The sequence below is a fragment of the Oryctolagus cuniculus genome, chromosome 5 (assembly GCF_964237555.1).
Source record: "Oryctolagus cuniculus chromosome 5, mOryCun1.1, whole genome shotgun sequence".
NCBI lineage: Eukaryota > Metazoa > Chordata > Mammalia > Lagomorpha > Leporidae > Oryctolagus > Oryctolagus cuniculus.
Window position 1 is genome coordinate 151,824,209 of NC_091436.1, and position 14,736 is coordinate 151,838,944.

The 14,736-nt window shown below is 48.5% G+C and overlaps 2 protein-coding genes across 8 annotated transcripts in view; one reads left to right on the forward strand and one right to left on the reverse strand.

Moving 5' to 3' along the window:
* MRS2 (magnesium transporter MRS2) overlaps positions 1-1,973 on the forward strand; it is a 37,110-nt gene extending 35,137 nt beyond the window's left edge. For 2 of the 3 annotated variants that reach the window (XR_007923038.2, XM_002714158.5), the window contains exon 11: positions 308-1,973. Coding sequence is in view for 1 of the 3 variants with exons in the window: in XM_002714158.5 (XP_002714204.3) it covers positions 308-418 (111 nt within the window). In the remaining 2 variants the exon portion in view is untranslated. Of the gene's footprint in view, positions 1-220 lie in introns of all 3 variants that reach the window. The other variant, XR_011388778.1, reaches the window with a different exon arrangement.
* Positions 1,944-14,736, reverse strand: part of GPLD1 (glycosylphosphatidylinositol specific phospholipase D1) — a 63,103-nt gene continuing 50,310 nt past the window's right edge. For 3 of the 5 annotated variants that reach the window (XM_008262504.4, XM_051855000.2, XM_008262501.4), the window contains exons 20-26: positions 14,031-14,130; positions 13,850-13,943; positions 7,949-8,125; positions 7,445-7,605; positions 5,775-5,801; positions 5,612-5,662; positions 1,944-3,485 (exon numbers count right to left, since the gene is read on the reverse strand). In XM_008262504.4, the coding sequence (XP_008260726.2) occupies positions 3,399-3,485; positions 5,612-5,662; positions 5,775-5,801; positions 7,445-7,605; positions 7,949-8,125; positions 13,850-13,943; positions 14,031-14,130 (697 nt within the window). In that variant the 3' untranslated portion in view covers positions 1,944-3,398. Of the gene's footprint in view, positions 3,486-5,611; positions 5,663-5,774; positions 5,802-7,444; positions 7,622-7,948; positions 8,126-13,849; positions 13,944-14,030; positions 14,131-14,736 lie in introns of those variants that run through there. The other 2 variants (XM_008262505.4, XM_008262506.4) reach the window with 2 other exon arrangements.

Sequence of the window (14,736 nt, forward strand, 5' to 3'; positions counted from 1 at the left end):
GCTGTGGCCAGGGAGTGCAGTGGAGGATGGCCCAGGTGCTTGGGCCCTGCACCCCATGGGAGACCAGGAAAAGCTCCTGGCTCCTGCCATCAGATCAGCGCGGTGCGCCGGCTGCAGTGGCCATTGGAGGGTGAACCAACGGCAAAAAAGAAGACCTTTCTCTCTGTCTCTCTCTCTCACTGTCCACTCTGCCTGTCAAAAAAAAAAAAAAAAGACGCAGAGTTTACCTTTCTCTTATCTTTGTACTTGAAGATGACACTACTGTGCTAAAAGCACAAACCTGAATTGATTTTCCTGCTTCATTTAGATGGCCTCTTTACCTAAAAAGACTCTTCTGGCTGATAGAAGGATGGAAATGAGAAGCACACTCAGGCCTGATGGACTTGGATCAAGCAGGAACATCCTTACAAACCGCTAGGAACAGCTGGCCTGGTGGATCTGGACACTTTATGGTAGTCACAAAACTTCTGATACTTTTATGATGGAGTTGGACACTTTGGGGAGGGAAGGAAATCATTGGTATGTATGTCTAATGATGAAGGTATTACAACAGTTCTTATTGGATAGAAAAATGATTGCATTTTTCAGAATTATGAGCAAAGTGCTTACCTTGTAAAAAGGCAAAATTGTTTTTATTGATGTGAGTCATGGAGAGATTAGTTCAACACAAGAACAGTCAGTTATATGGACTTCATTTATACACAGCAAGAAAAGTGCCATTTCCTGTGGAACAAAGCCTAGAAACTTGCCAACTCGTAGTTATAAGATCAGGATCCTTAGTTCTTGGTCCATGCAAGGAGTCATATTGGTGTGATTGCCTAACCCTCAGGTGACTGAAAAGCTTTATTTGCCTCCTTTTTTATATATGGTGAATCCCAGTCAAATTTCAGCCCTCTTTGATTTGCTCTAATTAGAACCTTGGGATGTAAAGTTGAAGCATCTGTGTTGTGTTCAGTGCCTGAGGGAAGGAAAACGCAGATACCCCAGCTGCTGTCTGTACCTCAGAAGCTGACAGATGGCCCTCCTGAAACAAGAGGGCAGATAAGGGTTACAGCGTTCACCTTTTCACTGTTAAACAGATGGCTCATATTGGTAAGTCTGACAGCTGCTACCTACTTAATATTTACTGTCCAGCAAATACCAACAGAGTGAAATGTGCCTCCGAAAGTGGCCGGAGCAGCTCTCCTACTAGCAATGTTTCAGTAATAAACAACTCAGGTGTGAGGGATCCTGATTAGCCCGTGGTGTTGGGACTGTGATGCTTTGAAAGAAAATAATTTACAAGAGAGGGAGCACTTTGCACTGCATGGGGTACTTGTTGCAAGGGGACTGGGTTCTTGGAATCCCAAAGGGCAGAAGTTGAGCAATTCTGGTCACTTGTCTTTGTTGTTACTGACAGTTTTGAGTCGAGCCTTGTCCTGTTAGTAAAAGGGCAAATGTGTAACTACCTCATGGTTCCTGTTGGTTTGCAACATATTTGAAGGTAGTTAGATCAAGTCTGATCTCAAAATGTCAGCTAATGGGTGATTGCTGGATACTTTTTACAGCAAAGTTCTCATAATAAAGCCAGTGCTCCAAGAGAGGAAGTTCACTGGTAAAGTAGACTGAACACGTCGGCTATTTGTAAACAGGGTGGTAAAATACCAACCAGTATGAGACAGCCCTCTTCAGACTGCTCTCATCTTGGAGGACTTTCCAGTGGTACCTGTTGTGCCTTCAGAGGATTGTGTTCACAGAAACTGATGGACACTAACCACTTTCATATTAGAGCTATTTTGGTAACTTATTCCCAGAGTTGCATGTAGCCTTGGAATTGAGGTAATAAAGTCACACTAAAATTAGGATTTACCTTTATCCTTTTAGTTTCATCCTGTTATGCAGACATAAAATGATTCCAGTCCTGAAGAAAGTTGTTACAGTACCAAGAAAATGCAAATGTCTGATAAATTGAAATAAAGAATTTTAACTTAAAACTGTTACATACATTTAGTTTCTCATTAACACAAATCAAACTATAAGGTATTTCCATTGCAGTTAGTGGAATCAGCATAATCATCCTGGTATGCTAGATTTTTACATATTTGCCATATAAGCTGACCTTCAACAGAAGTATAGTTTATGTCACTTGTGTTAGTATGACAGGTAAATATCCTATAGACTTGAAGATTGGTTTGCAACTCTATAGATTTTAACTTCCACCTAATACTTGCTGTGTTTAGCATTGAAGTTACACATTCTGAATAATGATCCTGTTAAACTTGGGCTCCGTCATTAGTGCAGCATGAAAACAGTGATCTCTTCCACCACCATAGGACTTCTCAGGAAAGGCTTAGCCCGGACTTCTCAGCCTGTGAGCAAATCAAGCCGAGAGATTTCTAGTCCCCAAAAAATAACCAACAGGAACTGCCAGTACCTGGTACCCAGACAAAAATAGGGTTTCCCTGTGGCACAGGGAGCTAGACCAGGAGGTGCAACCTGCGCGTGTACCTGTGCTGCTCTTGCCCAGCTGTACTCACATCACGGGAGCTTTTCCCGGGGGTCTGGTTTCACTTTCTGCTCCTCAGCTGGATTCCTCCCGTCTCTGCTTCTAGAGAACCTGCCTATCATTTCACCAGGCAGCAGACAGTAATGCCTGCCCCTGTGTAGTGAAGACGAACCTCATGATCCGTTCTTCTCCCTTAAATCTGCCAGACTGACAGATGAAGTCACCCGACCTGCAGACAGCCGGGAACAAGGCAGGGTCTGCTTCCCTCCTCCCCGCCCCACTCCCTCAGACCTGGTCTCCTTCCTGCTTGAATTCTGTTGGTGCAGCACAAAGTGACCAAATGCAGGAAAGGGCCTCGTGGGCTGACATGAAACTAGTAGAGAGGCAGGAGGCTCAGCGCCCGTTACAGCCGCTGCCTCTGGAGGAGGATAGAGCTCAGAAAGCAGAGGAGTCCTCATTCAGAAAGGACCGGATCTCTTACCGCAGGGGGAGGTCACCTTTACCCCCACCTCCCCTCCTGGGCCCTTAGTCTTTTCCTATAGACTAAGCTTTCTATTATACTTTGCTAAAATGGGCCACTGTGTTTTTTAAAAGGTTTCAGGCGGAATCGTATACAGAGGTTGTACAAAGGGACGTGGACTGAGCTAGGAGAGAAGCAAAGATGGGAACTTCAGGAAAGGACTTGAATGACCAGAGTGTATGTTTCCTGTGCTCCCGGGGCCATCATGTGGTTACCGTGTCCTAGTCCCAGAGCATCTAGGTGCTGCTGCGTGTCTACTCCCAAGAACCTCTGCCTCTACAAGGATCTCCCACAGCTCCACTGGATGCTGTACCGTCCATCAAACACCCACCCTGCAGGTTCCTCACCGGCTGGAAATGAGGGAATGGGTGTGGGCAAAGTGGAGTGAAGTTTTCAGTCTGAGCCCAGGTTGTAGACATGAAGTGCCCCAGAGAGCCGGGCTCCCAGAGAGCTCCTCCCAGCAGCAATGACAACTTGGTTCTGTAGGGACACAATACAGAGCATTGATGGTTCAGTTGTGGCGTATGTCATGTCCTACAATGCTCTGGAAGTACTAGGTGAGTGAGACACCAGCCAGATCCCAGACTTAAACGCCTCTTTCCCTTTGCTCGACACCACAGCTCAGGACATGCACGCCAGTCCCTTCCCTTGCACAGGAAGGGAAAGCACACCAGATCCTTCTTATCTTAGATCCTTGGTGATGGTGGAACATAACCTATCTGGAGGGGCTGGTGCTGCAGCGTAGCGGGTAAAGCTGCCATGTGAGTGCTGGTTCGAGTCCCAGCTGCTCCACTTCCAATCCAGCTCTCTATGGCCTGGGAAAGCAATAGATGACCCAAGTCCTTGGGCCCCTGCACCTGTGTCGGAGACAAGAAGCTCCTGGTTCCTGGCTTCAGATCGGCATAGCTCCAGCCATTGTGGCCAGTTGGGGAGTGACCCAGCAGATCGAAGACCTCTCTACCTCTCCTTCTCTGTGTAACTCTTTCAAATCTTAAACACCACCTATCTGGAGAAGGACCTCCCCAGGGCTGGCTATTGGAGATGTGTTTCCACCTCGCCCCTGCTCCTGGGAACATTTCAGGACTTCCAGAACTGCTCCAAAGCCTGCTGCAAGTTTTTAAACATCCTCAGATGTAGTAAGGTCTTCATACGTCATGGGTGGATTGGATATTCAGGAACTGCGAAGTTACTCTGAATGCAGGCTGGTAAGTGAGGTGTGGGTGATCACACCGGCTTACACTGTTTGGGCTTGGGCCCGAGCAGGCTGGGAAGGCTTGTCATTGATTTAACTCTGAACACTACAGCTGTGATCCAGTAATAAGATCTGTAATAACTGGAAATTACTGAGCCTCTATCATGTATCAGATTCTTTGCTTGGTTTACCTTTTAATACCTCAGTGTCAGGGCCAGTGCTGTGGTGCAGCAGGTGAGCCTGCTGGCTTGAGTAGATGAATTAAGTGTCCTTTCTGTACACCACTGCTAAATCATCTGTACCATTACTGTCTCCAAGTTGTGTAAATATGGTGGTTTTATATGTGTATGTGCTTGATTATATCTTAATTTTTGGAAAATAAAAGTTTAAATACAGGTTTGATTTAAAGTATCCTTGTAAACAGGCCTTTTGAGACTCCTCCCATGAGCTTAAAGAAATTTTTTTTTTTTTTTTTTGAGTGGCTAACTCTGAACTTCAGACTTAGTGTAAATGGGCCAACTTGAACTGCTATCCACTAGGGGGCAGTTTCACCACAATTCTTGTAAGGAGCCCAGGGTACACAGCACCTACCCAAGGCACGTCTAGTAGTCTTCCCTGGGCCTTCTTGCTACAGTTAATACTTTATGGTCCAAGTGCTCTTAAGCATTTAACCCTACACATGCACAAATCCTGTTTTCAAGAGCAGGAACTTTGCATAAGCTCTTGTAGAAAACTGTGGTAGGCTATGAGAGATGTCAAGCAATCAGTGGCTTAGATGTATATTCTGAACTAAAACTCTAGTCTTCTGTATCTATCAAAATATAATGCGTGTTACACCCTGTAACCTAGCAATCCTACTCCTAAGATTCTTGTGCGGACATTTGCGCTATGCATAAAGATCAGGTACATGAATGATCACCACAATATTGTCTGCAATAGTAAAAAAAAAAAAAAATAGCCTATAAGAATGTGAACGGAACAAGTAAACATTGTATCCATACAGTAAATTCCCATGCAGCCATTAGATGTAGATAGCTCTGCACATTCTTGTCTGGGAAGACACAAAATAGGTAAAAACAAACTACCGACTAGAATGCGTGTATCCATCTCTAGAGTTAAAACACTGAAAATCAGGAGGAGAACAGCAGAACAGTGGCAGTGCCTGTCCTACAGGGCAGGGGCCAGCAAGTGTTCTCTGAAGCCTCAGCCAACATGCCACGGGCTCTGGGGCAGCCACACACACACTGCACAGGCAAGTGGATGTGGCCTTGTACAGTGAAACTATGTACACACACTGGAATTTAAACGTCATGTAAGTTTCATGTCACAAATTATTCTGATCTGACCATAAAAACAAGCAGAATTAGACAAATCAAGAACAAATATAAACAAAGAAATGCCCTCCTGTGCTCACCTTTGCCCTTGACCTCACAGTGACCAGGGAGCTCCCGAACCTTGAACTTGCCTGTGAAACATAGGCCTCTGTTAGAATGTGGCTGTCCTGAAAAGTTCACTATCAGTTTAAGATAAAACCTGATGCCAGTTTTCCCGTCTTCTGCCCTGCAGGAGATACTTACTTCAGGAGCTATCAGTACATACTGGGCCTGAAAGAAAGAACAAATGGATCACAACTAGTAACAGTGTTCCTACCGTTCCTGTGGCGTTTGATTAATTTTGATTATACTGCTACACTCCACCTTTCTTCTGGATTAGCCATACAGATCTGCATGCCTTTGACCCCAGAAATTCTACTTATAGGAATAGAGCTCAGAAAAACCATAACTGTTACAAAAATTCACATATAAACATCTTTGTAGCAGTGAAAATTGGAAAGGACCAAATCAACTGTAGTTTAGCTGTAGGTAAAACACCAGACAGCCAGTAAATACTATATGGCATGAGAATGCCAGATAACGAAAATGCTCTTTATGTGTCATTAGGTAAGAAACCAATTTACAGGCGCTGGCATTGTGAGTAAAGCCACTGTCTGCAACACCAGCATCCCATATGACACGTCTTCAAGACCTGTCTGCTCCACTCTGATCCAGTTCCCTGCTAGTGGCCTGGGAAAAGCAGTGGAGGATGGCCCAGATGCTTGGGCCCCCCCAAACACATGGGAGACCTGGAAGAAGCTCCTGGCTCTGAATTGGCCCAGTCCTGGCCACTGCAGTCATCTGGGGAATGGACCATCAGATGGAAGAGCTCTCAGTCAGTTTGCAAAATTGTATGTGAAACATGCACAAATTCACACAAAGTGTAATAGGTAACAGATTTAGAATGAATCTTTGTTCAAATCCCTGTACTGCCATTTCCAAACCTTCCTCTGCAGTCTTAGCTTTCTGTAAATGGGCAAAACACTCACTTCACGGCTTTGATGTGGACTAAATTATAGACAGTGCTTAGCATACCCATAGTGAATGCACAAAAAGTAGGAGCAATTAGATTCATAGGAAGAATATTGGGGCTGGCACCATGGCACAGCGGGTTAATGCCCTGGCCTGAAGTGCCGGTATCCCATTTGGGCACCAGTTCAAGACCTGGCTGCTCCACTTCCAATCCAGCTCTCTGCTGTGGCCTGGGAAAGCAGAAGATGACCCAAGTCCTTGGGCCCCTGCACCTGCGTGGGAGACCCAGAAGAAGCTCCTGGCCCCTGGCTTTCAGATTGGCGCAGCTCTGGCTGTTTCAGCCAATTGGGGAGTGAACCATCGGGATGGGAGACATCTCTTTCTCTGCGTAACTCTTTCAAATAAACAAATCTTTAAAAAAATTACTAGGACACACTCCAAAGGTTAATAGGCAATAGCATTGCAAAGTGGAATTCTTAGCAGGCGATTTTTAGTTTAGGAAGTTGTACTTCCTAAAATTTTCACAAGTAAACCTTCATTACTTTTGTGATTTTTAAAACTTACAAAATAAGGACCAAAATGTTTTAGGTACAAGAAAGGCAACTTAAGGAAACTCGAGAAAAGGAATAAGCAATGAACAAGAAACTGAAGAGCGCCCTGGCCTGGCCTGTTTTCTTCTGCGTAGGTGTCTAACCAAGCAGCAGCAAAGCGATTCCCAATTAGCCCATCAGCTGCAGGAGCACAGGCCACTGCAGGCAGGTGAGGCCACTAAACTATGGGCAAGTGATTGTGTCCTGACCCCAGGACCTCCGAGTTTTGAGTTATAGGGGACCCGAGTTAGCCAGGTACCAGCAAACGGCCATCTTTTCCCAACGTGACAGAAAGTGCAGGGAGCACTGTACCTTTTCCTCTGGGCATGGTGTGAACCACGATTTGCATTTGCCTGTCATGTCACCCACGGTGGTCCGTTTGCCATTGTATATGTACACCCGGCCATCTTCCCCGCCGAGTAGGCCCGAGGTCATGTCTGTTATCCTCAGCGGGGCTGCCATGATGATTTCATCTGTAAACAGGAAAAGCTGGGGGAAGGAAGTGGCCGATTCCTCACAGGCACCCTTTCCTTGATCCTAACCCACCCGCCAGCAATTAGCTCAGACTTCACTCTGACCAAGTCAGAGGTGCTCATTTCCTTGTTTGTTGTTCATAACAATTAACACAGCAACTCTTCAGAGAGTGCAGCTCATTCTCGTCTATCTGGCCCTGGGCCTATCTGACTCAGAATCTATCTCAGGCCCTTGGGCCGCTGGCCGTCAATTAGAAGGGTAGGGCCTGGTGTGTCCAGCGAGGGGACTGGTCCATTGAGCAAGGGACTCCACTCTTGGCAAAAAGCAAGGTTCCTGTCTTACCTAAGCCATCATTATCCAGGTCACTCAAGTGCAGAACTCCACCAAACCGAGAGAAGCGCCGGTCCCCACTGAAGGAGCTGAGCAGAGAAGGCTGTGCATCGGGCACCAGCTTGTACATCCGAGTGGTCCCGCCCTGGTGCAAGGTCATGGTCAGGAATGCCATCTTGGACACGTCATCTGCAACAAACCACAGTCCCTCCTGGCATCACCAGAATGACAGTGAGACTCGGAGCCCCCACTCCCATCCTTGCTTTGGCTCATGCACCACAACTCAGGACCCCCAGTGAACTCTGGCCCTTAGCAAAGCACAGCTACCTTGGGCACCGAGATGGAAACGCCAGAAGCGCAGCGACTTCCCATCCAACAGGTGTTCATCCCCCCACTCATCCTCTGCTGCATTTCCACACACCCTTCTGTTGGTTGGTAGCCATCACAAACTGCCTTTGTCGCTCTCCTGACAAATCCAGATGTCACTGGACTTCGGAAGAGGCCCCAGCTCTCGGTAGGGCCTTACGTGACCTGGCTCCTACTTCAGGCCACTTCCCCTTTTCATCCACACTTCAACTGTGCTGAACTGAAACCACAGCCCGTTCCGTGGGCCACAGTGCTCTCTGCCTGGAACTGGCAACACGCTCCGCACCCTTTGCCTTTCCCCTGCTCACACCCTCTGCAGGTAGCTCCTGGTCTAGTCAGTGCTGCTCACCAGGGACAGCCCTGGTCCCTGTTCACCGTGTCTTACATCACACCGTCCGTTCATAGCCACGAGCCCCGCCTTCGTTTTTCTACCCAGCCCTTTGCTGAATTCTACTCAAGTACTCAGACATGTTTTTGAATGAATGAATTTTCCGTAAATTCAGAACAACAGTAGGATTTTGCTTGTCGGCTCAATTAGGATGCAGCTTTGATTTCAGACATGAAATCAGAACCAAACACCATATGGAGGTTGGAGGCCCTCCAAAAGGCTTTCTGAGGTGCACTGGGTGGTGAGGGAACGGGCTCACATCCGCATCTACTTAGTGCTGTGCGTAAACTGAGGCAGCTTTCACTTGTGCCTTTGAGGTGTCCACTAGGAGAATCAAGGGACCCAAAGCAGAGTCGGTGCTGGCAGTCAGAAACAGGCCAGTGTTGTAAAGCAGGTGGAGCCACCACTTCTAACACTGGCATCTCCTATCAGAGCTCTGGTACCAGTCCCAACTGCTCTGATTCTGATCCAGCTCCCTGCTAATGCACCTGGGAAGGCAGCAGAAAATGGCACAACTCGGCGCTGTGGCATAGCAGGTAAAGCTGCCGCCTGCAGTGCCAACATCCCATATGGGCGCCGGTTTGAGTCCCAGCTGCTCCACTTCTGATCCAGCTCTCCACTACGGCCTGGGAAAGCCATAGAAGACGGCCCAAGTAGGCCCCTGCACCTGTGTAGGCCTGGAAGCGGCTCCTGGCTTCGGATTGGCACAGCTCTGGCCGTTGCAGCCATCTGGCGAGTGAATCAGTAGGTGGAAGACCTCTTTGTCTGTCTCTGCTTCTGCTCTCTTTATCTGCCTTTCAAGTAAATAAATACATCTTTTAAAATAAATGGCCCAAGTGCTTCAGCCTGTGCCACCCATGTGGGAGGCCAGGATGGAGTTCCAAGCTCCTGGCTTCAGCCTGGCTGGCCCAGACTTGGCTGTTGTGGTCATTTAGGGAATGAAACAGTAGATAAAAGATATCTCTGTCTGTGTGTGTGTGTCACTCTGCCTTTCAAATCTTTTAAAAAAAAAAAAGAAAAAAGGATTGGAGGTGAGGGGAGGAAAGGGAATGGAGAAATAAAAGAAAGGAAAAAAACAGGAGTTTACACAGCCCGATCCTGGGCTTTCTGACATACAGTGAAGAGTGGATTGAGCACAATATGTGTGCTAAGAGAGTGCAGTAGCTACAGTTCAGGAGGAAAACCCAGAGTATTCAAAAAAGCTGAAACAAGAGAAAAATCATCATTCTCTCCCTTTCGTGCTTCCTGCAAGGAACTTGAGCTCCCTGGTGTGACTGGAAACTGTGTACTGCAGGACGCACCTGGGCACGGGTGCCGCTGCCCACAGAGGACCCTGGAGAAAGCCCGAGGTCTGGCCTTCAGGGCAAGAATGAGAAAACTTGGACCACGTTCTCTCATCCGGCCCACTCGGCTGTTCAGAAGCAAACGTTCTGATGGGTGCAAAGCATAGGCAGGAGGCACAAGTGTGGGTGTTGTAACCGCACAGCAGGCTGACACCAGCGACCAACAACTGTATTCCAGCCAACAATGTGCTGTATTCCACAGCAGCTGCAGTGCTCTGACCACAACGCAATGATAAACAGACAAGGTGACAAGGATGCCCGTGACACAGTGCACACCATCACATCGCACCCTGTAAATATGGACAGTGCTGGCAATAAAATCTTAAGCACCTACTTCGAGAAACAAAGCCAAGGCAGTGGCTTAGCATTCCTGTGTCTCTTTTGAGTAATAACAGTAGCTCAGAAGATCTCTGGCGTTTAAAAGGTGTTTCAAAGTGAGGCTTTGAAGTCCCATAGCCCAGGCTGCCACTGCAACCTAGAATCTCTTCCACACCCGCTGTGCTTCCCAGCTGGGGCCATTATTTTTAGACCTCAAGCTAGTTCTGCATTTCTGTGCAAATACTAACCACTAGGGGTTTCTTGGAGTTGGGGGCCAGGGGCTGTGTAAACCCACGAGCAGGGGTTTTTCATTGTTTCTAAAGTCTGACTTTTCTTCCAGTGGCAGCAGAAAATACACAGCTATTGCAAAACCCAGACGCATCTTCCCCAACTGGCCCTATTCCCCCAGCTGCAGGAAAGCAGGTCACCTCGCTATCACGAGAGGTCATGCCTAGGACTCAGTAAAACAGCAAACGTCCACTCGCCGCATGGCCTTCCAGGTCCCAGTGCAGCAGTCGGAACTAAATGCACCTTTTACACATGATCCTTGTTAGAGGCATGGGGAGTGCTCTAAGCAGAGAGATATTTGCATGTATTTCCCTCTGGACAGCGAGATAGACAACCATGTACATCATGACCAAAACGGAGATCTTTTCAGAGAATAACATTGTATAATCTGCTTCTTTCCACATCTAGGCCATTTCTAAACTTTTAGCTATTATTCAAAATGTCAGCTGATTAGACACGAGTGATTGGGGAGGGGCCACCAGACCCTCCTCCTGCTGTCACCGCCAGGACCCACCCTCACTGACCCACTTTACAGAGATGGGAATGCAGTCAAACCAGAGAAGTCTAGATGGTGACACATGCACAGTGACACCGCTTCATTATACAATCATTATACTGTAATGAGCACGGCAGTTTTGTCTTCCCGTCACCCTTGCCCCACCGTGGGTATTCCTAATGCATGCTGGGAAGCCACATGCAGACAGAACCCTAGGTCAGCAATTCTCAGGTGTCAATCAGAAATGACAGCCACGAGCATCACAGCCATGTAGCCAGTCAACACCCCTCGCACTTCCGGGACAAAGCCTGAAACCAGGGGAACAGAGGGCCACATCCCTCTCAACTGGCCCCCCTCCCTTGGAGAGTCCTTTAATAAACTTTGCCTTAATTCCTACGACCATCTCTCTGAACTGTAACTCTGCTTCGTCAGCACAAAAGAATCAAGGCAAGCTGACCACTGCTAGAGACAAAGAGATGGAGAAGCCAGGTGCTTCTCCTGGTCTCCCATGCGGGTGCAGGGCCCAAGCACTTGGGCCATCCTCCCCTGCCTTCCTGGGCCACAGCAGAGAGCTGGACTGGAAGAGGAGCAACCGGGACTAGAACCCGGGGTGCCGGCCGGCACTACAGACGGAGGATTAGCCAAGTGAGCTGCGGCGCTGGCCACCTGAATGTATTTGTAGTTATTATTCAGCACCTTAAGATCCCCACACAATATTTAAAACTGTTTGTGTATTCAGTGGCTAGTTGAACCCAGTGTTCTGCTGAGACAAAGCCAGGTGACAGGGATGAGCCTGTCTGAGCTAGCTCCCCGTGTCTTCAGACCCACACCAGCGCCCTCGGGGGTCCCCCTGGAAGTAGATAAAGTCACCAACATCCTCAGCACACTCCCACAGCAGTCCCCACACTGCACACTGATGTGCTCTGCGAACTCACAAGGAGGCTGGAGCCATTTCGGATCTGCACAGGTAACGCAGTGATACCTGCGGGACATGGCATGGGTTGCTAGGCTGAGGGAGCTACTGTTTCAATGGCAGAGCCCCATGACGCTCTCAGAAGTGTCCAACCTTTTTTTTTTTTTTTTTTTTTTGGACAGGCAGAATTAGTGAGAGAGAGAGACAAAGGTCTTCCTTCCATTGGTTCACCCCCAAATGGCTGCCATGGCCGGCACACTGTGCCGATCCGAAGCCAGGAGCCAGGCGCTTCCTCCTGGTCTCCCATGTGGGTGCAGGGCCCAAGCACTTGGGCCATCCTCCACTGCACTCCTGGGCCACAGCAGAGAGCTGGACTGGAAGAGGAGCAACTGGGACAGAACCGGCACCCCAACCGGGACTAGAACCCAGAGTGCTGGCGCCACAGGCGGAGGATTAGCCTAGTGAGCCATGGTGCCGGCCTCAAGTATCCAATGTTGGCAACAGTGGGTGTTCAGGAATGTGTGATAAAACCCAGAAACCAGGGGCTGCCCTGCTGGTGCTGGCAGCAGTGCCGGCATCCCTTATGGGCGCAGGTTCAAGTCCTGGCTGCTCTACTTCTGATCCAGCTCTCTGCTCTGGACTGGGAAAGCAGTAGAAGATGGCCCAAGTCCTTGAGCCCCTGCATCTACATAGGAAGAAGCTCCTGGCTCCTGCGTCGGCTCAGCTCCGGCTGTTGAGGTCATCTGGGGGGTGAACCAGCAGAAGGAAGAACTCTTGTAGATCTCTGTCCCTCTAACTCTTTAAAACAATTTTTTTCAAAAAATAAGTATTTAGGGGCCGGTGCTGTGGCGTAGCGGGTAAAACCATTGCCTGCAGTGCCAGCATCCCATATGAGTGCTGGTTCGAGTTCCGGCTACTCCACTTCCAATCCCGCTCTGTGCTGTGGCCTGAAAAGGCAGTGAAAGATGGCCCAAGTCCTTGGTCCCCTGCACCCGCGTGGGAGACCCAGAGGAAGCTCCTGGCTCCCAGCTTCAGATCAGCGCAGCTCCAGCCATTGCAGCCAACTGGGGAATGAACCAGTGGATGGAAGACCTCTCTCTCTCTCCCTCTCCTCTCTGTAACTCTTTCATATAAATAATAAAATAGATCTTAAAGAAGTATTTAATGAGAGTCCTGGGCCCCCTCAATTATTTGAGTGAAATTCAATTACAAATGGTGAAATGTGAACAGGACTGGTGGACACATTAATGGCAATAACCTGGTTGTGCCCTCTTGTATTTTGTAAGAGGTTATCATGGGGGATAGCTGGGTTAAACCGAAATGGCACTGTTATTTCTTTTAACTTAATGCATGAAAGACTTTGTATATAAATTATGTATGAACTTAGGTTTTTAAACATCTTGGAAAGGGATTTTATCTTTCTTGCATAATTCACTTTTAAAATCTAGAAAGCAGTTGGTTTTTGATGTCTTTTTTTTGAAACTCTGTTGCCATAAAATAAATATAATAATGGTTTAGTAAGGTGTGTGCTTAGAGCAGACCTATTCCTGGTGAACCAACTTATGAAAGTCTACTGTAGCTCCAAGCCCAAAGGGATAGAGGCCGAGTTCCTTTTGAGTCATTTTCAACAAGTTTCCCGACATGGGCACTATCATCTGTGTTTGGCAGATGACGACTTAAGTTATTCGATTTGCCATTAAGGAAACATGGGAATATTTCAGCCCAGCTCTGTCTGGCTCCAGGTCTCATACATTGTCCCATATGACCGAAAGGAAGTATAGCGTACAGGCAGATGACCTACCGTGAGTTGGGGCCCCGACCAGCAGCACCTGGGTCAAGGTCTCGTTTATCAGCACGTGGCCACTCGACAGTGCAGTGCCCAGTTTCCCCATTGCCTGTGAAACGTGGCAGATCAGCACCTTACACCTGAGAACTGTTCTCTGGGGCGTCTGCTCTTGGCGGGGACCGAGGGGCCGCCGTACCTTATCTCCAGAAATGGTAAATTCACTTTGGTAGCTGGGTGGGAAGTAGCCGTACACTCGGCCCAGGTTCTTATTCTCGTCATGGCTGTGGACCAAGAACCTTGACATAGAAGGAAGCACAGGGGACCGAGCTGGCCAGACATCCAGGCTGGAGGGAAAAATCAGATACACTCCCTTCCCTCACCCACGCTGTCCATCCCAGGATCGTGGCTCTGGCCCTGTGGGGTCTATGGAGGGAAAACCCCAGCAGCGAGGCCACACCCATCTGCCCGCCTCCCAACAGCAAATGCAGATGGGGCTGACTTGTGCCCCCCGCCCCAGATCCCTGCGTTGCAGGCTGAACCCCAGGTCCTCTGGATGCGAGCCTATCAGGGAAGGCGATCAGGTTAACATGAGGTCCCTGGGCTGGGCCCTAACTCAGTAGGACTGAAGCCCTCACACTAGGGGAAATCAGGACACACATAGGACACGACCCTGCAAGGACACAGGGAGAAGACGAAGCCTAGGACAGGGACCTCAGGAGAAGCCAGCCCTGCGGACACCCTAACACTGGACTTGCCACAGCAGTGAGATAATAAACATTTACATTTCTGTGGTCCTGTAAGGCCACCCGAGCAAAGGCATACGCTGATTTACCAGACCTGCAACCTTGCCCGAGAGCCGTCACCTCCCCTCGAAGGACGAGGACATCTTCACCCCTTTCCCC